We start from the raw sequence: 24,665 nt of genomic DNA, 5'->3' as shown, positions 1-24,665 counted from the left end.
AAAACAACTTGAAGTTGGCGAGCCAAAGACAAAAAAAAACGCTTATTTTTCTCAAATGAGTTCCGACCTCGCCAGCGATTATTCTGCCGTTCTTGGAGTCCCTACAGATGCCTCGATGAGAGAGATTATAAAGGCTATTAGACAAGAAGAAACAGACTTTAGTTTGAAGCAAGAAGCTTATGTTTATCTTAGAGGATGTGCTGTGTCTGAAGAGTCTCTTAAAGATGACTCCGTTGATCACGAGGATCCATTTGTAGCACTAGCACGGTATGCTAGAAGTTCACTGGTTGACAAAAGTTTGGTGACCTTTGACGTTTAGTTATCTGAGAAGAAACTTGGCAGAAACGGAGAAGCATGATTCACATAATAAAGATTATGCCAGGAACGCCTTGCAATTACTTTCTCATGGAGAGAAAAAAGTTACTTTTCCGGGAAGAGATCAATTATAATATGCGAAAATGAAAAAAATGTATATATAATTATCTCGACAAAGCTATGGGCGTATGACGATGAAGAACTATCGGCGACAGGATGGAATCTTCTGAATTATTGGAATCACAAGAAATACCGGTTTGGGTAGTAGGGGGTTATCATTCGAGCTGCCCCTAACCCTAAACCTAACCCGGGGACCCCCCACCTAAGGCCTAAACAAGGGGGCTTCGCCCCCGGACTTCCCCCCTAAGAGTTCACAGTCCCTTATCCTAAACACTAGCCCAGATTCTAGAGATATTAGATTGCTCGAATCATACGCTCGAATGATAACCCCTCTCTACGCTGGTTTGACTTCGATGCTCTTATGATCGAAAATAGCGGTATTTTGACGAGTTTTTGTATTTTTCTTAAACATCTATAAGTGGGAGTTGTGAAGTTTGATCTTCTTGTGAAAGAAACAGGCGAATACCACTGTGTGATTACTATCGAAGTTCATTCCGACTTTACCGCAGAATATTCATCCGCTCTTGGAGTTTCAGAAAGTGCTACGAAGGAAGAAATTGACGAGGCTTTTCAAAAAGAAAAGGAAAGCTTTAAACGGAAACAGCAGGCTTACGATTTCCTAAAAGAAACAGCGAAGCCTGTTGAAAAAGTGAGGTCCGAAGATGAAGATAGTGGAGAGCAATTTTCCGCTGCTGTCGATCCCGTAGTGAGCAGTGATCAAGAGTTTTCGGGCGATTCTTGGTGCGAACTGTCTGATTATGAATGCGAGACAGAATTCTTCGATCCATCTTTCACTCTAAAATGGTAAGACTTTCTGCATGAATTACCAAAGGGCCCCTCCAGTTGGCTCTTTCGTCAGATTTTGCGTCAGATTTTGCGTGCCGGTACCAAAAATTTAGTACCCGGTACCAAAGTCAAGCATTTTTTCTGATTCATCAAAAAACTAATGTCCGTTCCGCGGCTGAAGTGTGAGGATACTCCATTTATTGACCAAATATACCCTTTAAAATCAATTTTGGCTCGGTATCCTGACATTTTTTGGTACCGGGTACTCTGGTCCTCTGGTATTCGATTAGCAATAATGCTATTATTTAGTCATTTGAAAGAAGACCTGACAAAAATTGAAAACGACCTGAAAAAAGTTGAAAACGAGTTGAAATCGAAGTTACCGACGAATTATTTTCATGGAATGAACGATGGCGAGATTCAAACGTGCTTGCAGCTACTAAAATTTGACGACAGAGAAATGACGCTTCAGGAAAGAGAAATTTTATTGAAACAAATAGATCAATGTCTTTAATAAACTCTCTAAAAGTTCTGGTCTGATCGCGAACACGAGGTATCAGAAGGCAAGTGGAAAGTGAAATATCTTGGTTGCCAAAATTTTGCAGATTTTCAAACAGCAGATGGCTCATTTTATCTTTGGATCGAACATAGCGGTAATTTTTATACTTCCCTATTATCGGTTTTGTAAACTATTTAGATTATTCTCCTAAATTCAAGGCAGTGGCAACCGAGCACCATTTCTTCAGAAACAAGAACGTTAACCGAAAAGTTTTGAGAAGTACGGGAGACGGCAATCGGCAATTCGTGAAATACAAGCGAGAATTCGACCCCACAGAAGATACTGAATCGAGCGGAAGCCTGACAGATTCTACTGTGAGATTCGAGATAACATTTCTATAGAAAATAAACTAAAAAAAGACTGCTTTTGAATAAATCACTTCTAGACAAATTGTTTTGATGTTTTTTCTGTATCGAAAAATATTAAAATAAAAACAGCTCGAAGTTAGTGTGGCAAAAAACAGACACATTTTTTCAAATGAATTCCGACAAGGTCAGAGATTATTCTGCCGTTCTTGGAGTCCCTATAGATGCTTCGAAAAAAGAGATTAAAAATGCTATCAGAAAAGAAGAAACAGACTTCAAGTTGAAGCAAGAAGCTTATGTTTATCTAAAAGGATGTGCTGTCTCTGAAGGGTCTCCTAAAGAAGACTCTGTTGGTCTCGAAGATCCATTTGTAGCACTAAAATGGTATGTTACGTATGTATTAACAGTAAAAAGCTAACTGGTAGACGAAAATTTCTTGATCTTTATGTTCTTAAGTTATCTGAGGAAAAACTGCCATAATGATTATGCCAAGAAGGCGTTGCAATTACTTGCTCTTGGGGAGAAAAAAGTAACCTTTTCGGAAAGAGATAAATTATGAAATGCGAAACTAAAAAAAATCAAATATCTCGACTTAGCTATCGCCGAGCGAATATAGCCTATCGGATTATTCCGAAGATGTGATTTTCGCAACAGGATGGAAACTCGCGCATTGTTGGTATGAAGATGACGATTACGAGAATAATCACGGCGGGTGTTACTTGAAAATCGAAGATCTTAGGATCGAAAATAGCGGTATTCTTATGATCTTTTCAATTTTTGAAAAATCTATAAGTTGGGGCTTTTAAATTTGATGCTGTCCTGGAAGAAGAAGGCGAATACGAATGTCTGGTACCTGTTCAAGTTCATTCCGACTTTACCACAGAATATTCATCTGTTCTTGGGATTTCAGAGAAAGCTATGAACAGAGAAATTGACGAAGCTTTCCGAAAAGAAAAAGAAAACTTTAAACAGACACAAGAGGCTTATGATTTCCTCAAAGAAACAGCAATGCCCGAGAAAAATGTGAGTTCCGAAGATGAACACAGCGATGAATTTACCATCATTGATGAGGCTGACGTGAGTAGTGATTAAGAGTTTTCGGGGGATTCTTGGTCATCAGTGTCATCAAAAGTCTACTATATTGAGCGTAAAAAAAAATTCGCTGAGCCAGAAGAGTCAGATTATGAGTGCGAGCCTGAAATATTCGATCCATGTTCAATTCTCAAATGGTATGTCTTTCTGAATCAATGATTCGATGAATCTAAAGCACTAAGCCTCCTTTTTAGTTATTTGAACGATGAAAAAGAAATCGAAGAAAGAAAGTTAATGCTCGAAACCAAAGAACCAATACTTATGAAAGACGAGGTGAAACCGACGATATTCAAATTAACGAATTATTTACATGGAATGAACGATGACGAAATTCAAGCGACTTTGCAGCAACAAGCATCAGACAACAAAGAAATGACCCTTCAGGAAAGAAAGATTCTATTGAAGAAATACTGCGATTGGCAGTCCTGACTGACTGATTTTTGAAAGATGCACATTGACGTTACAATTCTCCATGCTAAAAACATAGGAGATTTGTAACGTAGATTGCGTAGGCGTCACTGGTTTGACGGAACTCTCAAAGAAGAGACACTAGAGTCAAATTTTAATTGGTTTATTAGCTATTTCACTCGAAAATCAGAATCAGTCAGTCAGAAATGCCAATCGCGGTATAAATAAAAAGTAGTTTCAATTAACTCTCTAAAAGTTCTGGTCTGACCGCGAACACGAGGTATCCGCGGGCAAGTGGAAGGTGAAATATATCGGTTCACAAAATTATGCAGATTTCCAAAATGGAGATGGCTCATTTTATCTTTGGATCGAACATAGCGGTACTTTTTTGATATCTTAGTTTCGTATCTTGGTTTCCCTAACCCTGAGTCCTATTTAGATTATTCTCCTAAATTCGAGGCAGTGGCAAGCGAGCACCATTTCTTCAAAAATAATAACGGAAACAGACAAGTCCTGACAAGTACGGGAGATGGCAGTCGGCAATTTATAAAATACAAGCGAGAATGCTATTCCGAAGAAGTTACAGAGTCGAGCAGATACCTGAAAGATTCTACTGTGAGATTTGAGATAAAATTTTTATAGATAATAAAGTACAACAGCAAAGTCAACTTGTGGGCCTGAAGTACAAAGCGACCTGTTCTGCGGATTTTTGTATCATTTTTTTTAATTCATAAAGCGTAGAAGCATTCATTTAGAGCAGGGATGTAAATCACCCCACCATTTTCACCCCACCACAGCAAAATGGTGGGGTGGTCGGTGGTGAAAAAAATCACCCCACCATCACCACTGAAAATGGTGATGGTTAAAAATCACCCCACCACCACCACTGAAAATGGTGATGGTGAAAAATCACCCCACCACCACCACTGAAAATGGTGATGGTGAAAAATCACCCCACCACCGCCACTGAAAATGGTGAAAAATTTCCCCACAGTAACTATTTTCGACGTGATAAATTTATCATCAAAGCCTATTTTTCAATAAAAAAGGGCCAGGTATCATTTTTCGAGTACCGCTATCACGATTTTATTCATTATTTTCACTTTTGGAGAATTAATTTTGCCAATAGATTTACCACCCCACAACCACCATTTGAGTGGTGAAAAATCACCCCACCACCACCACTGAAAAGTGGTGGGGTGGTTGTGGTGATTTACATCCCTGATTTAGAGAATCAAAATGATTCTACTCGTGATGAGATGCAGTTCGAGTTTTACTCATCTTTATTCTCCGTAAAATAAATATAAATCAGACCAGAAGGAAAGATCAGATATGTTTTTGATCGCCAGATAAAATGGAAAAAAGCATGAATCCTCCAATTCCAATAATTCTTCTTGTATTTCGGATCGCCGAGAATCTTCGTCCAGAAGAGAGTATTAGTTTGTTGGTAGAAACAGATGACGTATCGAAACTAAACCGACTTTTAGAGAAAGACTTTCTCTGGCTCATTTTACCTGGAACTTTTTCTGTGAAATTTGCATCATTTCAAGAAAAGAATTGCTCGATTGTTTCTTCGATCTTTGATAAAGAGCTTTCGCCAGATCATGTACAATCGCGACGTCTTTATATTTGTTGAATTGCGCCTTCGTTATCATCGGAATTTGAAGAGGAACGCGAAAATGCTCGCCAGAAGAGCTGTCTTTCACAAAAACAAAGTTCTGCTTCAATATGTTCATTCGTTGAGCCAAGAAGCCAGCAATAGAGCTCAAATATGAAGAACTCGTTGTTTTTTCGATCTCATGAATATTGAACTCGGAATTCATCCTCACTTGCATGTCGTAATGCGCCTTGCTTCTCATCGAAAGAGCCGACAAGTAAAAATCAGCTGGAGGAGCGTAGTCTTCAATGATTTCAAGATCTTCTTGATGAAACGACCTGAATTCGCCGGAAAATAAATTGAACGAGATTTCTGACGATTCTGGATCGACAGCGATGTTTTCAACAAGCGGATATGTTTTGTTCTCTAGTTGACGAATTCTTCTCGTTTGAGACTGAAATCCAGCAAAGTTGTTTGTAACAGCCATGTGCGTCAGGTAAAATCCCAAGTATCCGATCGCAAAGGAGCCGTAAGTATTATTGAGCTCAAGCAGATTTGTTCTTTGAAAAGGTCGAAATTTGAAAGAAACAATGATTTTCAATGAAATAACGGACCTATCCCAAGATCATATCCTCCCAATCCCATCAACGATAGTCCCGTGATTCCAAGAGGTGTAGCGATCATTGTCTTCTTCTTATCAAAGTCGGACAGGTCAAAAAGACTGAAAGCATCTTCACCCCAGTTGTGTTCATTCGATTTTCCTTCCTGGTCGATTATTTTGAATGATTTCGATGGGTCTCCAAATAGCACCACAGAAGATCTAGTGGCGATCCGATTTCTTATTGCACTGCGTAGCATCTTGAAGGAGAAAAGATAAATGATAGATTGTAGGTATGATTTTGATATACAGATAAGTGTTACTAACATAGTAAAGGCAGAGAGAGGGGTTACTAAAATTGCACAGAAAATGATAATTGTGTCTAAGAAATCGTTGATCTCATTTGTCTTTCTTTGGCTCGTCTTCCTTGACTTCTCCTTCGCGCGATTTCTTCAACTTCATTCTGACCTCTTGTCGTTTCACCTTGACCAATTGATCGGCCGTTCTTTTCACCCATAGAATCACAAGAATGAGCAAATGAGTTATGACGGGGAAGGAAATGGCGAAGGTAAAAAACATTCCAGAAGAGTCGAAATAGTTTGTCTTTGAAAGCCAGGTTTGACTAGCCATGAATTCGTTGATCTTTTCCGCGCCGAGGAGGAAGCTTCCAAGAAGGGCGAAGTTAAAGATTTGAGACATCTCGTGGTTCCAGCAAAGAAATAACAGCACTAAAAGAGCATCAAGTACAACAAAGTAAAATCAATCATACAGAAGTGAAAGAGATGGAATCCAGGTAAAATCCAAAACAGCTTGTCCTCCGAGGAAATATCAAAATGCCTCCAATAAAGATCGAAGGAAGGCTCCGATTCCGGTTCCCAGTTGACTTCCATTTCTGAAGGCAAAGGTTATCAAGGACTTGTTTCTGACAGGATCTGGTCGCGAATTGATTGGTCAGTTGAAAGTTTTGTACAGAATATCTTTGAATTTGGATGACTTTGGGCAGTTGAGACAAGATTGAAACTATTGAATGTCGAAGAGATTCTGAAGGCCTTCGTTCTCGTCCAATGTGAACAGGTAGTCTACAAAATGAGCTGAATCTTAAGAAAAAGGAGGAAAAACGGACCTGCTTCTGAGAGAGGCGAAAATGGAAGAAACCGACTGGTGCTTCCATTCGAATCGTTGTGCGAACTGTTTGCGTTGTCGGCGACTTCTGATTCCTCGTCTTCTGTCGTCAGAGTCGTATCTCGTTTACTAAAATTTTGAAATAGAACAAGAAAGACGGGAATTCCTCGTTACCTATTTTCAAGCGCTGATGCACTCATACTCGCGCCTTGAATATCTTCTGGGCACAAGTAACAATCAATCACTCCCTTCGTAGATTTGAGTCGCATTTCATAAGGAAACTCCGTCCCTGCTGATGGCTCTGGAACTTCTACCTTCGTATCTGGCGGTGCTTTCAAGCAAAGAACGAGGTGATTTCGGAATATCGACCGTAAATCATCGCAAGTGACGTATCCTAATTCGTCGTTGCACTCCGTCAGTGATCGAAGCTTGAAAGAAAAATATATATTTCGGGAGACAACAAGGAGATACCTGAATCTCTTGTTGTTCAATTGCTTGGGTTAGCTCTGCGTCTCGTTTTCTCAAATTTGCGATTTCTTGCTCGTCGTTTTCAACGCTGTTTTCAGTATCTACATCTCCACCGACCCATTGGAAGTGATTTTTTGTCTTTTTCGCGACCAGTCCAATACCTGAAGCGGGTTTTACAAAAATGAAAAAGTGCTTGAAAAACCTTCCAAGACGTTCGTTACATCATAAATTCGTCTTTTTGGAGCTTGAAGGCGTCTTGCAGCTTCATTGAGTTCGATTGTTTGGTCATTTGATGATGTTAGTAGAGTAACGAAGCGTTTTGCTGTAGCGCCCAAGCTGAAATCGCCCGATTTACTCGATTCTTTGGCTTTTCAGGGCTTACCTAGTATCTGCTTTACGATTTGGTGTGTTATCCGATTCATCTCCATCGGTAAAAAACCTCGGCGAACTGCAATGGCTCAAATTCGGCCTTGGAATGCTCGAACCAAGACTTGACATGCGCGGCTCCATAAAAACAGCGGCGAAAAAGTTTCCGTCGAACCGGATTCGAACCAGTGACCTAGAGATAACTGCTAACCCTCTACAGTCTCCCGCTCTGCCAACTGAGCTATCGACGGTTGAGAACGAGCTGAAATTGAGAATATATATTAGAATCGAATTTATATATATTTTAATGGTTAATTAATAAATATTTAAAATGGGCACCTTTTTAAGTTTTCCTTCGAAGAATTTTACCAAAAGAATAATTAAAAAGGGGGTCCCTAATTTTTAAAATCATGGATTTTTTGCATTGATACTTCTTTTTTGCTGAAATGTTCGGGAAATTATAAAAATAAATAAACTTTTGAGAGGACTTTACAAACTTTTAAACAAGACAACACGGTGATTTTTCAAATAAATCAGCTTATCATTTTAGGTCAAGGAAAGAGAGAAAAAAGGAATTATATAAAAATCACAGTAATAAACATTATTGCAGCAACTCAGTTTCAGTTTTTTTTTCATTAATCAGAAGGAAAAGGTACATGAGTGTCATGGAAAACAAGCGCAGATAATAATAAATATAGAAATTAAAGCAATGAAGAACAAGGGTGTGTTTGGTGCGTTTTTATATGAACGAACTTCAGTTTTAGTTATAGAAAATTGAAATACAGGAACTTCATTTTAGACCGTTTTTCTGATGCTCCAGGAGCTGCTTCATCGCGATAAATTGACTTCTGTACGCTTCACTAGAATACGGGGTTGAGATTTTTACTTGATAAGGCACGAGGTAGAATCGAGCAGATAGAAGGGATAGATAAAAAACATATGGCCTGTATGAAAAGGACACCTGTTGTGAACAGGCTGTTCAGCAATATAAATGCTTAGAATTTTCCATTTCTGCACAAAAAAATTAAAATGCAACAAAAATTTCTAATTCGCTGTCGCGAAGATGATTGCATAAAATGAAACTTATCCCATTTGTGCTCGAAGAGAAATCGCTGATCTTCTACTTTAATAAAACATTTTGTTACCTTCGCTGTTCGGATTCAATCATCGCATCTTGCATTTGCTCCAGTGTTTCTCTTAGGGCTTCTCTTTCACGCATTAGAGCCAAATTGCGATCCTAAAGAAAACTCAACCCCTGTTTGGATCAAATAATAACCTGGAGATCTCCAATAATCCCATCGTTGTATTCAATTTGTTCTGGCGAAAGAGAACGAGGAGTAGTAGGGTCAGTTTGCGTCTCGACCGATTTTGTTTGCACATGAAGAGAACGATTTCTAGGTGGTGGTTTCGGAGCTTTCTCCGTTTTTTCCTGTATCGACAGAGGACCTGCTGAAAGTCCAGGAACATCGGGACATGTAACGAGCTTTCCGATGCTGAGAGATCCATTAGGAAGCTTGGCAATTGAAAGTTGCTCGATTCCGACTTGAAGATCTGTCACAACTGTTTTCTCATAAAATGGAGGGACGTCGGGGAGAAGAATCAAGCCGACGTTTTCAAGGGCGATGTGAATGGTAGGTCCGTCTATGGAAGGAGGAATTGGCGATTCGGCGAATGGGCCTAGGTCTGATACGATTGAGCTAAAATAGAGTTAAGAAATGCTGAAATCAAGGAAGAAAACAACCTTAAAATTTCAATCTTCGTATTTTGAATTTTTACGAAAATATCATCGTCTTTGATCTGTACTTCTAGTGTGGGCTGATTGGCGACGGACGAAACTCGAGCGCCGTTGAGAAGGTAGCTAGAGAATTTCTCTTTCGTCTTGGATAAATAGCTTTTGTTGAGAAGGTGCACTTTTGAAGAAATTGTCATCTCCCCGTCGGGCAGAATTTTGACGAGGATCGGAACCAGTTTTACTTGCAACAGGGATTTCGGGAGTTGGAAGGGGGTTTGCTTAATTCACTAAGAATCTATGAATAAAAAATGATTTTTTACCTTTGGCATGCCTTTGAGAGCAGGCTCAGGTGGAGGGTCGGAGAGTTTTGAAGAAAACGGCACGAGCTCGAGGTCAAGCTCGGCGGATTTGACGAGGACGTCGATATTTGGCGAGGGTGTTTTGTTGACTGCTTCATCTTCTGGAGCTTCAGGGAGCATCTTTTTCGACATTTCAGTCAGTTGGTCGAGAAATTGAAGAATAGTTATAAAGTCTATTAAACGATTGAATATTGAAAGACTAAGAAATTTTTACCATCATGATTGACGGAAGTGAAAACATCTGGAACATGGACAATGATCTGTTTTTCTAACTGAGCGTAAACATCAACAGAAATGGGTAGAATAAGTTTCTTTGGCTTTGTTTTTCCAATCTCGATAAAGACATCTGATACATGAACCGTGAATAGATCATCTTGAGCTTTTGCAATCACGGCGGCGCGACAAAATCGGGGTTTCGCCGTTTGCGCCAAGTACTTTTCGAGAGTTGGTGATTGCGATTTTGTGGCAGCGATGAAGGGGGCAAGTTTAGACGAGTGGATTTGGAAGGGCGACTTGTCGATGAATTGGTAGATATCGACCAGGTTAGATAAGAGGCAAATATGCTGAGATTTTGGTTGAGAGGGTCGCTTTGTGTTTAATTTCCGTTGTTAGTGACACCTGTAAGTATCTGTTAGTACTTTTCGATCAATATTTGAACATTGAAAAAGTTGCGGTACCCATTTGAAGGGCTTTGCTTCCATAGAAATAAAAACTATTCATTTTTTCGATATGTCAAGTTAGACAGATGATAAGAGAGCTCGCACTGTTGTTATTGGTACTGAATGTCCCCTGGAATATCTTTTGGCTTCTCTATGTGAAAACAGATTGTTTCGCAGAAAATGAGGATAAATGTAGATGTGTTGGTCAGACAAAATGGTCCCTGTTTATTGTCTCAGCTTCTGCCTGCGCTTGCTACTTTTTCATGAAAGTTTGAAGCTATTTTTTTAACAAAAAATAAGGGTCACGATGATCAAACTTGGATAAAAGAATCGTGATAACTGCCGCTGCTGTAAATACCTTTCCATCGGAAACCGGGTTTTGGGGATTTATGGGCTTTCTTCTCTACGCCTTTTCTGTCTCTGCAGCGCTCATGATACTTTTACACCAGTTTGATGATCAAGAAGTGAGTTTGTACGCTGAGCATAGAACTATTTTATTGCACATTGTAGCAAATTGGAAACAACCTGAACGATTTCTGGGTCGATGGAGAAAATGAAATTCACCCCGCTCCAGTTGAACCGGCTCCTGTTGAACCGGCTCCAGTTGTAGACCCTGTTGAAGAATTCCCTCAAATTAGGCCCCCATTGCCAGGACAGATAAATCATGCCCCGGAGCCGCTAGAATGCACGATTTGTTACGAAGAATATAACAATCAAAATCATTACATGGTGCTTCCGCGTTGTGGGCATGTCTTTGGAAACACTTGCATAAGCCAGGATATTCAATTTTTACATATAATACATAAAACTAGGAATATTCCAATAAAGAAGAGAAATATTGCGCCGAGGACAGTGTCCACGATGCCAAGCCGCCGTTAATGTCAACGATCTTCAACGAGTCTACTTGTAGAATATTTTTTTTCTATGAATAAATTATTTTCGTAAAAAAGCTCTCTCAACCATTCCTTCTGCAAAAGCCTATTCGTCAGCGATATCGAGCTCGCTTCCAAATGTAGATCTCCAAAATTTATCGACGGCAAAATAACATCTACGAGCATATCCACATGATCAACAGCACTTTGGTCTTTCTCTTCGTCGAGCCCAAGCTCAACTAGAGCTTCGTTGATGCATTTTGAAGCATTCGTCAGAATCTTCGACATCCAGATGATAGTTTCTTCGTCGAAATCTATCACTGGCGCATTCACCTAAAACGATTGTCTTTCTCTTGACGTACTGTACTCTTTGTGAACCTGTATGTACTGATTGTTGTGCGGCAGGACATAATCGCTTCCATCTGGCGTGTAATACTCTGTAGCTTCATAATGAAAGAGTGGGATTTCTGATGGGAGATTCAGTTTCTTTCCTCCAAAAGAAAACAATTTCTTTCCTTCGCTATTGTGTCTTGTTGGGCTTGAAACCTAAAAAGAGATTTTTAACCAACGAGAAAAAATCGACAAAGAGTCATGCAAAACAGAATTGACTGATAATTGAAAAAAGAGATAACTGACGAAAATCTTACTCAAATCATTCGCACTCACTTGGTTTATCTAGCAAGATATAAATTGATGAATGAATGCTTGTTTCGACTTCCTACCTGGTAGAGATCAACATTTCTGAGCCTCAAAACAATGACATTTTCTTTCAGCTTCGTCACTCTTTCTACCGGCTTTGACTTTTCTCGCAAAAGCTTGAATTCATCTCTGAAGACATTGAGAATTGGCTCAACCCATTTGTCACGGGCCATCATTGCCGAAGTGTAGGGAATGAATTCTTTCCGCGACTTCGCTGCTTTACGGCCGGGGTAAAGATCAACCGCGAGGTCGTAGAGCGAGAGTTGTACTGAAGAAGCATCGGCTGACTCTGAAAGATATTGTGGAATAATGTGAAAAAGGGAATAAAACCTTCACAAATATGCAAGTCCAATTTGTTAATCGAAAAGTGTTGCGAGGACTCTTGCAAATGATTCTCCGGCGATGTAGTGGAACTAGCCGTATCGGATGAGGCCAAAGACATGTCCGAATTCGACCTCTGCAGCTTCATCATTTGCCTCCTGGAAGCTTCAATCGCGTCACTGAGAGATTTCACGCACAGAAGTGCCGCTTGAATTTGTCGATCGGAAAGAATCCAGAGAAGATCATCCAGGAGCACTTCTAGTTTGTTCGCAATGACGACGCAATCTGCTATTCTTCTTCGCAGTCGAATTCGCACTTCTCCTTGGTTCGTGATCAGTTTCACCGGAGCTGCGTCGGGCCAGGTCGCTTCTAAGCGGAAACTCGCCCATTGAATTTTCTTCCTGGAAATAACTTCTTTATCCGTCTTATTTTGGGGATTTCAATGTCCTAATTTTCAAGAAAAAATCAGTGTACTTTTTAAAATTCGTTCCTTAGCGCGAGTTTCTCGCAAATCTTGCGAGAAGGTCCAATCTCCTTTCGCAGAAAACACCAAAACTTGCTGAATCGAGACATTTGCAGTAAAAGCCACAGACTTGAACGTCACAGAGACAGCATTAATCTCCACCCGTATGCCTTCGATGATACTTTCCGTCATGCCGTAGCTGTTCGTCCCCGAGCTGGAAATAATAGACATTTTATAAGAATAAGCAACTGTAATTACCTATTATCTTGGAGAGGGGAGGGTCCATTAGGAGCTCTGGGACTTTGGATCGCTTCGACTTCTAGAGTCACGTGATCGAAGGTGATTTTGATCGGTTTGGTTTGAATCGACATCAGATGGATTTTCAACCCAACGTGGTTCACTTTCGCATGGTTGACCTAAAAGAATGACTTTTTGGAAAGATTTGCTGTTGCTTTACTTTTAGCCATGTGGGAATGTTGAGAAGATTTTGCAGCGCGGAAGTCGACAATTCAAGATTCCTGACCTCAGCCTCTCCCTTGAGCGAGGAGAGCTGAATGTCATCCGGGGTCAAGTTGGTCGTAAATTGAGTGAGAAACTTCAAAATCGATTTCTTAATGAGGCTCGTCATTCTTTCGTTCTTCGATTTCGCTCTTTCTTCGATACTTTTCTATGATAATGGAGGCCGATTTTGTCCAATTTCTCTCATTCTGAATTTGGAAGGAAAAAAAATCAATTATCAAGAATTATGGCGCGATAAAAAATTTATGCTGTTTGGCGCTGAATTCCTTGAGTACTATTGGTATTTATGCAAACAGATTTTCACAAATATTGGTAATTTCAAATTATTCATTTTCCGGGTTAGGGAGATTCGCGAATATCGAAATAAGGGGACGCTATTTGGTAGAATATTAAATCAAAAAGCGTTCTTTTTTTGCCAAATTGAAACAAATCAATTATTTTTGCCCCCGAGTTCACTGGCGATTATTGAATGCTTCTATTCTTATTTTTTTTTCTGATGTTAAGCTCTGGTCGTTTAGGGAGTGTACTACGAGTATCATCCCTTCACCGCGCTCTTCATCAAAAATTTATTTGAAAAGCAATCCTTTGTAATCGATGATGTTGAAAACTCGCAACTTGGCTCTTGATTATCGAAAATTAAGGGATCCCCCCCCCGTTTTGGCCATTTTCAACTGGAAATTCAGCCGATTCGGGCTGATGAATTTGGGCGTATAATAGCTCTACGGATAGCCCAGGTGCTATCCGCTATTCTCTAGTACAGAGAAGTTTTTTGCTCAAGGCAAACCTACCACTAGGAGGGGCCAAAGTTAGAAATTTTCGTAAAAACGCCATTTTAGGCCATTTTTGAATCGAAATTCAGCCAAATTTGGCTTAGAAAGACGCAATCTGAAACAAGATTCTGATAGAATAGAGCCTAATCTACAATCTCTAGTACAGAGAACTTTTTTGGTCTAGTAAGAAAAAAATTTTCTTGAGAAGAACTTTTTGATGCTACTTTAGCCCTTTTCTGGCTTTAATTAGCTCTCTAGCGCCAATATATGGCCAAAAATTCTAGTGCGGTCATCATATTCTTTCTCCTTGCATTCTAAGCTATCGACAGACCCCTTATTCGTCTGTTTTCGTTGACATTGAAAAGTGGAAAAAAATTGCAATTTTCACGCTAAGTACAATTTATATGCATTTTTACTACTTTCGAGGGCCAAAATTCCGGGTGAAGATGTTCGTAAAGGGGACGTATGATACATCAAAATGATCCCCAGAACATGGGGAATCTAAATATGCTATAAAGAGACCCCTGATAAAGAGTTGAAAAAACAGGGGGGGATCCCTTAAAATTAGCTTTTGCAGAATCTACAATATTGCTTTCTCTTGTCTTCTGCTCTGCCAAATAAGAAAAAAAGAAATCGATGCAGAAGTTGGAGTTTTTGAACTTGTTTATTTTTCATCTTGTTTCAGAAAAAAACCGATTTAAATCAATATTCACAATTGCCAGGTTGGGTTTCTGAAGGTGGTAGATACCAAAATATAATATTAGAATATTTTACACGGGAAAAGAGGCGCTTTAACGAGAGAGTAGAGAATTGAAATCGAGATAGGAAAATAGAGAAAAGAGGAAAAAGGTCAATAAGAAGAACAGTAGTTTTTAAAAGTTGAATCAACTTGCTTTTTTGAGGATTTTGTACAAGGGAATTAATTGGAGATAAAAAAAAAGATTCAATAAATTATCAATAAATTCTTTTCAATCAGAACTTCTGGAAGTTTCGACAGTTTCAGTTTTGACCACGTGCGCGATCTCGGGAATTTCGCAGATTTCGACGAGCTCGACTTGGTGATCGTTGTTGCTCGAGTTCATCGTCGTCGAGTCTGATCCGGCGATCGAGTGGTTCGAGGAGAGACGGGAGGACATTGACGCGCTCAACGCGCTTGAGCCGCCCATTTGAGGCTCGTTTGATAAATAGTGACGCAGTTTCTTTGGAAGCATCAATTCGGCGTTTTGTGGATCTGCCAAGCCCAGGAGCTTATTCGGGGGTAGAAAAAATATCTTACAGCTTCCAGTTGCAAGAGGGAAAAAGCCGCGCTAAATGCGGCTAATTTGTTCGTTTCTCGAAGCCGCAAGCGGCTTCTCGAGCTTAATAGACCTTTACTTATCGAAGAGCGTGAATTTGATTATTTAAAACGATGGATAAATTGATGAATATTGAGGAATTGGAATCAAGGAAGAAAACAACCCCATTCCTTGAGAATCTCCAGCTCGTCATGAAGTTCGAAACACTTATTGAACTTGATGTGATACTCGAATTGATCTTCCGAAATCGAACAGTCGATTTTCGTCTCACGGGACATGTTCACCACGATGAATGGTAGTTGAACAACCGCCCTAAAAATTAAAAGTGATGGTGAAGAATCAGTTTGTGAAGAAGAATCTTACTTTGAATGTTTCTTTTCTTTTTCTTCTTCATTCTTGCGATTTCTTTCTAGCAACCTTTTGAAAGCAACGTGCTGGAGGAGCAATTCTCTGAGGACACCCTCTTTGTGTTTGACACGTCGCTGGAGGGTTAATTTCTCAGTTTGAAGCTAAAAACGGGATAGATTTTTAGAGAAAATTTTGGTATTACATGGGATTTCTGCTCGCTGTTCCCAGAAGTCGGCAAGCCGACCCACGAAATAGTCTTTTCTTTGTTTCTTTCTTTGTGAACAATATTCAGTGCCATCAGAACATTGAGAGCATCGTAAACTCTTCGCTTCAAATTCTTTTCGTCGACATCGCCAGTTCCCAGCGAGTCGCCGACGATTTCATTTGCAACTTCGAAATACGTCGTCCTTCCTTTTTCAAAGACTTTGTCACACACATCCTAAAAGAACACATGACCATTGACTGATTGAATGAAGGAAGTTGCTTACTTTTGCACATATTCTCAGACCACCGCGAGCGAGCCTGGCTCTCTTAGCAGCTGGCCCGTTTAAATCGTGAAAACTGGCATTGCCACCATTCGATCCCTGACTCATTATAGATGTATTTAGCCCTCCATGACGATTGAGTGTTTGCGATTGAATCGCTGGCTGAACAGATTGTACAGTAGGAGCGACAGCAAGAGTGGCCTCCAACGGGCGTTTCTTCGGAGTTTCGATCTTGCTCGTAACTGGGACATTTATCACTTGACCGCCCGTGACGGTCTGGTTTTCTCCGGGAGCTTGGTTCACGATCTAACAATACATAAACACTTCCCGAAAAGTTTTGGTACCTGTAGTAAAACAGGCTGTCCGTTGAGAGTGGCTTGTTGGATTGTTGCTGGTCGAGAAGTCGAAACAGCTCCAGATGCGTCCGATTGCTGGATGATCTGGATATTCTGACCGTTGGAATTCAGAACTCGGATTCCCTGATTGGAGTTTTGCAAACTTACAATTATGGCTTTCAAGTCTACTGCTCAAAACTCATATGTAATGGTACGCCAATTCGACTGTATCTTACGAGTGCCTAGAGTCTAAAACAGTAAACCAGTATGTGATGGGATAGAGAATACTTCAATCACAAATGATTTATGAAATATCTAGTGAATTAGTTAAAACAAATTAAAAAATGATTTCTCAAAGGAAGAATCAATAAAACCCCTGTCCTGTCCATTGCTCAGTTGAAATTGCTCCATCCCTTCTTTCTTCTTTGCTAAATTCTTCCTCTTGGCGCGTAATTACAGTAATTGCATGATCAAAGGCGGCGCAGTTCGATTCAGTATCTTTCTCGGTAATAAAAGAAGACTTCTCTAGATTACTTTCTTGGCGCGTGAAGAGGAATCACTCAAGAGAATCGAATCGGGCGCCCTGAGCCGCCATTCAGCCAATCAGGGCGCGGCGAGAGCGCGGCCAATCGAACAGCGTTTTTGAGCGCCCACTTTGCGCAGCGCAGCACGCGCGCCAGAAAAAAGGATAATCTCACTCAACTTTGAAGAATGACTCTGAGGAAAAAATGCGAGAATAAGTGACTCTTCTTCCAATTTACAGTTCGTCGTCAAGTACATTCGAAGAGAAAAAAATACTTTTTATAAAATGACTCATAACACTGTGCCGTTTGAGTTAAACAACTTTAGTTTGCATGAACCTTAATATTAAAAATTGATAATAAACTTTAAGGTAATACCTTAGGTAATATTTTCATGACAAAATGAATCATTTACAAGGTTATGTCGAGTGTTTAAAAGAGTATTAAAAATACTCATTTATTCAGAACATGTCTCTAAATAAATAACCCGATTGAATCTGTGCTATGATTGATAAAATTATCGGATCATGAAGAAAAATAAATGAGTCACTGTGCTAATCAATCTGACTGTCATTGTTGTTTTTGTGCTTTGTCTATCCGCCTATTTGGCCCTCTGCCCCTCCCAACTTCTTAGATTTTCAAAATGAAACAAGTTTATTTCTAGGACAATTACGTTACATGTGGCCTGAGAATAAATTTCCTTCTTTTTATCAATTTAAAAACTTGCGTCATTTCGTCCCTCTTGCGAGAAATGTCACGTGCTCCTCATTTTCTTCTGTCGCATGACTTATTTTTGCGCGGCGTTTTTGAGTTTTTAAATAAGTTTTTAAGAAATGAAGTGAAAAGGACAAAACATCGAGAAGGCTTGAAATTGCGAGAAAAGAAAGAAAAACGCGAAAATGCCTCTGGATTTTGAAGTTATTCCAGAGCTCGCTTTGGCGACGCAAAATTGGGAGGTCCGATTGGGAAGTCCGATTGGAATGGTGATTTCTACGTTTCAAAAGGCGACGCAAGAAGTGAAGCAGATCGACTTGGGCTACGCAGAAGACAACGAATCTGACATAACTTTGACGCTGACGAACGATGGGGTGCGATTCTACTTTTGCCCGATTTCGCAGAGGCTGAGGAAAATTGAAATTTACGATCTCACAAAAGTAATGAAACGAATTTTATAAAGAAAGCTAATAGTATTCTGCGATAGTGTATTCTCCGATACAGTGGAATTCCAATCAGTTCAAAAGCCACTTCCCCGACTCTTTCCCAAATCGACAGTTCATTTGGGTAAGGCAAATTACTAGTGCCAAGTTATAAAATTATACCATGCTCAAGATCTATAGGAAGACGGGAGAAGCCGCTTGCGGCTTCAAGAAAAAATAAATTAGTCGCGCCAGGGCTGCCGAGCCCAGAGCCGCGCTTCGTGCGGTTACTCAACGGTCTAGCTCGAAGCCGCGGGCGGCTTCTCGATTTTTTTGAGACTTTGATTAAAATGTTAATAGAGCGACTCATCCGGGAGAATACTGTCCGCAAACGGCGTGCTATCTTCTTACCTATCGTGGAATTGCATTCGGCTTCGAAGAGAGGCACCCATCGCCCGATTCGGTTGTCAAGAGCTGCTCGATTTTTGATGGATCAGTTTTGGCAATGGCCGAGGCGCCTCATTTCCCCTTTCGCGATGTGATTCATTGCGAGCGCTGCGAGGTCGGTTTGGACGAGCATGGAACGCCCCACAAGCTTACTTTTGATCTGATCACAAAAACAGGTAACGCAAGAACTATCTGGACAATTCTAAACTGTTATAAATAGCCCACGAAGAGCGCGCTCAAGAATTCACCCGAGTCGTTTCGTTTGGGGATTTCCCGCAAGACGTCCAGACGGAGATCGGCTGTCCGGACACGATTCACTACAAATCCGAGGACAAGATGCAAATCCATCTTGGCCACAAGCCATCAATCAACACTGACTACTTTTTCAATTATTTTGCTCTTGGTGTTGATTTGGTGAGTTTCTAATGTTTTATACGTGTACTGTTGCTCCTTCTGATAACAAACTTTTTCCAACGGTCGTATGATTGGTCAAGTTCGTCGATATCTTCGAAAGCACCTTTAGATTCAGTTTTTCTGAATATTTGTTTAGTTATTCTGCGGTAAAACGCACCAGCTCAAAAAGTTCATCCTCCACTCCAATTATCCATGTCATTACGATTTTTCAATTTACGAAAGATGCGAGTTCAATATTCCAATTTCCGCCACAACCCTTCGACCCGAACTGGACGCAGAAGAGCTAATCATTGATCCAAGGTAATACAGATCTAAAAAAATTGTTATTTATCTTGCGCTTTTAGAACGTCTTGGACAGAAATCCAGGGTCGAGTCTGTGAGCCGATTTCCAAACCGGTAAGTTTGAGAAGAACCAGCTCGGCGAACAATACCAACCCTTGGGGATCCACGGTAAGATCGATTATAGCCATTTCTTTATTAACCTTAGCCGGCCAGGGTGCACCATCTATGGAACAGGGGTCAAAGAATTAGGTCTCCCACCGAAGTGATTTTGAGTTCCGAAAAACGGAAGAAACTGTAGGGCTATTTATCGATAAGCTACCCTTAGGTTACCTTTCGACCACCCTTGGTTAGGGTTAGGGTTCGGAAATAGGCTTATTTTGAGAATAACTGCATGCACCATGTATGGTGCATTGCTACAATGGCGCCGACACCACTGATGGTGCTTTTGGCCGGTAGGCAGTATTTTTCCGAAAAATTCGCCGAATAGTCTCCCTCTTCGAATTGGAAGACTCTATCTGATGCTGAAACCCAAACCTAAATCCGCACCCAAACCCAAACCCAAACTAAAACCAAAACCCAAACACTAACCAAGAACCCAAAAACAAACCCAAAGACGTACGAAATTGACTTTGAGTTGAATTTTTCAAGAATATGAGCAGGTGATGCACCACTCATGGTGCATTTGGCCGGTAGGGTCAGAAATGATATTTTGGCCGGCTAAGGTTAAACGATTGCGCTAGAAATGCTACTCATTTGGAAACATGGTGTACGAAGTGATGCCCTCTGACCAAATCGCAACCGTCATAATCTTCAACAAGTGAAATTCAACGAAAAACGTTCATTCAACTCTTCTTCTTCCTCAAAGGAAAACGTTTCTTTTCTATTCTATTCCGAAAATTCAAAATTCAACCCTTGAAATTACTGTGTATTCTATCGCACACTCACGTGAGCCTTCCTCTGTTCAAGCCTTTCAAAAAACAAGATTCAAATCATTCTGAAGCCTTCAAAAATAAGGATGGTCCCGATGAGGCGTTCTTATTCGTATCCGTGTAGTGCAGGAGCCTCTTGATTTCCAACGAGAAGCAGCGAAGAAAGTAGTAAAATTACAGTATGTTTCCAAATTTCCGGACTAATTTTGTCCCCAGATTTCCGAAAAATGTCCGGAAATTTGGCCTTCCTATGAAAAAATAATGTCCCACCAAGCATCCTTAAAATTTTTCGAAACATGGTCACTTACCCGTGTAGAAGTCGTCTAAGCGCAAAAAAGACGACGACAAAGTGGGTTTGATAGGAGAACTCAAGGATAAACACAAGAAAGTCGATGTATTAAACCTCTTGTACCTTATTTCGAAGAAAAAATATGAGCTACCGTCAATTTTTTTTCTTAATTTGAAAAAAAATTCCGGAAATTTGGGTCATCGTCAATTTGTTAGTGTCCCACTAAAACCCCTTAAAATCTGAAAAGTGTCCGGAAATTTGGACTCCGGAAATTTGGCAACAAACTGTACTTAAACTTTCCAGTTTTTTCGTCCGCTTATCTTTGAAAAAATGACTCAGATTGCATGTCCCAGCGTACGACAAGAGATTAGATTATAATTATCTTATCCCACGAGTGTTTCTAAAGCACAAAATTTCGTATAAAAACCTGCGGCCGCATCACGCGCATTCTGAAACATGTAATTTCTATAATCGCTTGGCCGATAAATCTTGTATGGTGGTTGTTTTGGAACTCCGCAGCAGCAAGAACCGCCCAGTGGCACCCTCCCTATAAAAAGGAGCGTTCTCAGCAAAATTCTCATTCTAGTTAACTGGATACCAGGATAACTAAAAAATGAAACTTTCTCCTTTTTTGGCAATTTTTGCAGGATCCAGCAGCGCTGACCCCCTTGAGTTTTGGGGAGAGAGCAATCTCTTCGCTTACCAAATTCGGGAGTCGATTCCCAAGAATGGACTCGCCAATCGCTTCATCAAAAAGTACGATGAAGTTAGAGAAGTCGCGAGATACTACCAAAGCAGCGGAATCTGTGCCTCCGGAGTGACTAGCCCGACTTACGAACCGGTCAGCTTCGATGCTATTTTTGACAGAAAAGCAAGCCCGAGCGCGAATATTGCAGCTCTTAGTGACCTCTTAGATCAATGGATCCAGGAAAGTTTTACCAAAAATAGATTTTACTGAATCATAATTAGGCTTGATGATTAATTTTCGGGTGGCCGAAAATTAATTTATAAAAATATTATTTTCTGATTTGGTAAACCAAATAGTCATACGCATGCGTTGAAGACGCAAATGTTTTTGAGATGGTCCGACAAGCTCTCTCCGACATCGTCACGATCGGGCGAAAGAACATCAACCGGGACCAAGACGTTTCCTTCCATCTCTCTGACGACCTGATGACCTACGATCAAGCTCGAGCCTACTGTTTCAGCCAGGATATGTGGCTTGCTAGTCCCGCGAACTTCGGTCAGCAAGAAGGCATCATGTCTAGTGAGTATACCAACAAATTCGTCTGGTTCGACTCTTGGAAAGCAAACGAGGGTGAGTGCTGGTACCAAAACTCCTGGTTTGAAATCAACGAGAACGGAAACGGAGTGAGCGGACTCAATGAGGGCGCTACAGACTGTAACAACAAGTACCATGCAGTTTGCGAGAGTGGCCAAATCTACGAAAAAGCGTGTCTGACGTTCAAAAAAGCTCCCTACGGCGAGACAGAATTCGTGGACGCTCAAGCATACTGCAATCTAGCAGGCGGTTATCTTCCATTCTTCAACAACAAGAAAGAACTTAACGAGTTCAACTCTCAAGTCACAACTAGACAAATGATTGGACTTGTACGAGACACCAAACTTGCCAGCGGCTGGGCTACAAGGACTGGCGAAGAGGCTTCCTTTTTCTCATGGCGACGTGGAGAGCCGAATAACGCTGGCGGACACGAAGACTGCGTCGCAACTGCAAGCGACACTGATCTTTTGTGGAACGACATTCCCTGTGGATACCCTTACGCCCTCGATTTCTCATGCAGATTCGATAGAACCGTACATGTCTGGGACTCCTGTCCGATCCACGAGATGCCCGAGCGTCCACCATGCTACGACCCATGCGACGGATTTGAAAACTGCCAAACATTTGTCGATAGCTGCCCGATCGCCCCAACCGACAACAATCTCATCGCCACCGTTGATGATCCAACGATCAACTTCGAAGTGACGGTCGACGTTTGGTTCCCTTTTGCCCCTGGTGTTAATAGCGACTACTTCCAAATCTTCCGAATGGGAACGGGAAGTCGCCAGGGCAATTTCGGCGATCGCTTCTTTGGAATGTGGCTGAATAAACGCAAGAGCAACCAGTATCAGATTCAGATGAACGCAGTGCAATCGCTCTCAAGTATCCCTGGCTACTTCACAAAGACAATGGTAGGAACATTCGAATAATTCGGACGTGATGCTTTTTTGAGACTTTAAAATAATCTTAACGTATTTAGGTTAGCGATATTGATAGCTCAGAAATGCAGCGATGGTCAACCTTCAAGTACTCTCAAAGTCCTCACGAGACCGATAACACGAAGACAACTTCAAAACTCTTCAAAGACGGTGTGCTCATGGCCGAATTCGATCAAAATACTGCAGATATTGAGATTGATCAACCTCTCTATGTCTGGGTTAGTGATCCGTGGTACAGTCCAGCTTCAGAATACCGCGTCAAAAACTTTTCAATGAAAAAGTTTCCATCAACACCACTTGAAAACGTCGCGAGTATCATCGTCTCTTCCGGACAAAACAGCGGTGTAATTCAACGATTTGACTGGGATGGAGAAAGTCTCGGCGAAGGAAGGGTCGTTGGAGATGTTGGAGACTACAAACAACTGATGCGACCACTTCTCTTCCCGTTCAGCATGGTCGACGAATGTGGACTCATTGAGACAACAAGTGACCCTGTTGGTGCTTTCAGCCAAATTGATGATAAATGGGGTCTGGAAGGTGGATGGCTTCAGCGAATTGCTTCTACTTTTTTCAGGTACAATGAATAATGATGAGGAAGAGAAAAGAATGCACATTTTTGCACATATTTTTTCGAGTACCCGTCACTTATCGATTGATAGTTCCACTGTATAGAATTAAACTCTAATATAAGTGATGGAACACAAGTTGATCTTGACTTCCGTACTCCACCACCAGCTGACGAAGGAAACATGGGTCGGCTCTTTGCTACTCAACTCGGAAAAGTCAATGGAGAATACTACGTTTTCGGAGGTTTCAAAGCCCATTATGCCATCTACTCCGTAGACGGTTGTGAAATGAAAGAACTACCAGTGAAACTCAAGGTAAAAAATTGCAAATGACTTTATTTCAAATAAGCTATTTTAGACACAAATTGGAGTGTACGGTCCCGAAGTTCGTACTCTTGTCCAAGCAGATGGAAATGAAAAAGCTTATATTTGCTTCACAGACTCTGAATATCGGTGAGAAACCTTTTTAGTGAATAAATGCCTTTTTTATTTTTCGTGGAGTAGTTTTGACATTTAAATTTCAGAGGCTGCGATACATTCGATGGAACCGAGGTCGTCACTTCACCCTATCAGAGTAATACATACCGGCGCGACGCTTCTATTGCTAATTACCGCGACGGCCTCCTCGCTTTTGGTGGAACAAAATACACCGACCTGGATTGGGATTACAATAAGTCTTCTGAGATCTTCACATCGGAAGACGGCTTCGTCCCGACAACGGACTTAATCTTCGGAATGGCGTACATGACCTCAGCAACAATCGGCGGCGATCGAGTCTTTTCTTTCGGCGGAAGAGTTGATGTGAGCGATGCGACTTCAGCCCCCGTAAGTGACCAAGTCTTCATGTATTACGAGGGCGTTTGGTCTGATTTGGGACCGATGATGGTTGCAAAGAACTGGCGAATTAGTGCCATTGTTTTTGACTACAGTCTACCCCGAATCGCTGAACCCGATTGCGATGAAGACGACCCTGATTGCTGAATAAAAGAGACCATCTTAATTTCCCTCTGATTAATCATATCAAACGAATCATATGATAAATTTATGATTATTCGCTATAAATAACTTATTTATTATTTTAAATAAATATTTGACTGTATATCATACATTTTCGCTATTATCATTTTTAATGAAGCAATTAACTAAGAATCAGCAAGACCAGCAGTTTGCAAATGTCGATGAGGATATCAGAGATGTGCACGGTTCTAGACTTCGAACGCGCCCAGTTCCATGGAGAATCTTTCTTCGGTTCTCATTAGCGGGACTTC

The 24,665-nt window shown here is 40.8% G+C and overlaps 7 protein-coding genes and 1 non-coding gene across 8 annotated transcripts; 3 read left to right on the top strand and 5 right to left on the bottom strand.

The window, feature by feature from the left end:
* Nucleotides 1-13: 13 nt before the first annotated feature.
* On the top strand, nt 14-2,454 carry LOC145696414 (uncharacterized). The gene is made up of 8 exons (XM_081773445.1): nt 14-267; nt 320-431; nt 494-576; nt 775-812; nt 855-1,239; nt 1,531-1,693; nt 1,751-1,874; nt 1,919-2,454. The coding sequence occupies exons 1-8, from the start codon at nt 56-58 to the stop codon at nt 2,119-2,121; spliced, it is 1,320 nt and encodes a 439-aa protein (XP_081629571.1). The 5' UTR covers nt 14-55; the 3' UTR covers nt 2,122-2,454.
* A 3,347-nt stretch (nt 2,455-5,801) lies between these two features.
* Nucleotides 5,802-6,698, bottom strand: LOC145697205 (transmembrane protein 18-like). The gene is made up of 2 exons (XM_081774370.1): nt 6,550-6,698; nt 5,802-6,508 (listed from the first exon to the last, which is right to left on the bottom strand). The coding sequence occupies exons 1-2, from the start codon at nt 6,668-6,670 to the stop codon at nt 6,180-6,182; spliced, it is 450 nt and encodes a 149-aa protein (XP_081630496.1). The 5' UTR covers nt 6,671-6,698; the 3' UTR covers nt 5,802-6,179.
* A 7-nt stretch (nt 6,699-6,705) lies between these two features.
* LOC145697202 (transcription factor E2F1-like) lies at nt 6,706-8,013 on the bottom strand. The gene is made up of 6 exons (XM_081774366.1): nt 7,753-8,013; nt 7,573-7,706; nt 7,374-7,531; nt 7,077-7,330; nt 6,904-7,031; nt 6,706-6,859 (listed from the first exon to the last, which is right to left on the bottom strand). The coding sequence occupies exons 1-6, from the start codon at nt 7,878-7,880 to the stop codon at nt 6,801-6,803; spliced, it is 861 nt and encodes a 286-aa protein (XP_081630492.1). The 5' UTR covers nt 7,881-8,013; the 3' UTR covers nt 6,706-6,800.
* On the bottom strand, nt 7,902-7,987 carry TRNAY-GUA (transfer RNA tyrosine (anticodon GUA)). Its single transcript is given in 2 exon segments — nt 7,902-7,937; nt 7,951-7,987. It is a non-coding gene; the product is annotated as a tRNA-Tyr (tRNA).
* Nucleotides 8,014-8,023: 10 nt separating the features above from the next.
* On the bottom strand, nt 8,024-13,563 carry LOC145698415 (bridge-like lipid transfer protein family member 3B). Its single transcript, XM_081775618.1, has 14 exons — nt 13,299-13,563; nt 13,100-13,257; nt 12,863-13,055; nt 12,388-12,802; nt 12,081-12,346; nt 11,737-11,904; nt 11,447-11,691; nt 10,446-10,464; nt 10,042-10,390; nt 9,789-10,000; nt 9,478-9,746; nt 9,013-9,433; nt 8,882-8,973; nt 8,024-8,596 (listed from the first exon to the last, which is right to left on the bottom strand). The coding sequence occupies exons 1-14, from the start codon at nt 13,467-13,469 to the stop codon at nt 8,527-8,529; spliced, it is 3,048 nt and encodes a 1,015-aa protein (XP_081631744.1). The 5' UTR covers nt 13,470-13,563; the 3' UTR covers nt 8,024-8,526.
* A 1,221-nt stretch (nt 13,564-14,784) lies between these two features.
* Nucleotides 14,785-17,159, bottom strand: LOC145697197 (transcription factor Dp-1-like). Its single transcript, XM_081774362.1, has 7 exons — nt 16,978-17,159; nt 16,603-16,740; nt 16,262-16,564; nt 15,976-16,212; nt 15,789-15,934; nt 15,599-15,737; nt 14,785-15,380 (listed from the first exon to the last, which is right to left on the bottom strand). The coding sequence occupies exons 1-7, from the start codon at nt 17,002-17,004 to the stop codon at nt 15,099-15,101; spliced, it is 1,272 nt and encodes a 423-aa protein (XP_081630488.1). The 5' UTR covers nt 17,005-17,159; the 3' UTR covers nt 14,785-15,098.
* Nucleotides 17,160-17,919: 760 nt separating this feature from the next.
* On the top strand, nt 17,920-20,392 carry LOC145697689 (phagosome assembly factor 1-like). The gene is made up of 7 exons (XM_081774904.1): nt 17,920-18,268; nt 18,316-18,395; nt 18,611-18,873; nt 18,918-19,111; nt 19,248-19,411; nt 19,456-19,561; nt 20,134-20,392. The coding sequence occupies exons 1-7, from the start codon at nt 18,014-18,016 to the stop codon at nt 20,212-20,214; spliced, it is 1,143 nt and encodes a 380-aa protein (XP_081631030.1). The 5' UTR covers nt 17,920-18,013; the 3' UTR covers nt 20,215-20,392.
* Nucleotides 20,393-21,659: 1,267 nt separating this feature from the next.
* LOC145699007 (uncharacterized) lies at nt 21,660-24,499 on the top strand. The gene is made up of 5 exons (XM_081776251.1): nt 21,660-22,804; nt 22,873-23,405; nt 23,523-23,712; nt 23,756-23,850; nt 23,922-24,499. Exons 1-5 carry the CDS (start codon nt 21,692-21,694, stop codon nt 24,376-24,378), a joined length of 2,388 nt encoding a protein of 795 aa, XP_081632377.1. The 5' UTR covers nt 21,660-21,691; the 3' UTR covers nt 24,379-24,499.
* The last annotated feature ends 166 nt before the right edge of the window (nt 24,500-24,665 follow it).

Source organism: Oikopleura dioica, chromosome 2 (assembly GCF_907165135.1).
Source record: "Oikopleura dioica chromosome 2, OKI2018_I68_1.0, whole genome shotgun sequence".
NCBI classification, from domain to species: domain Eukaryota; kingdom Metazoa; phylum Chordata; class Appendicularia; order Copelata; family Oikopleuridae; genus Oikopleura; species Oikopleura dioica.
This window is presented reverse-complemented; position numbering and strand designations above follow the sequence as displayed.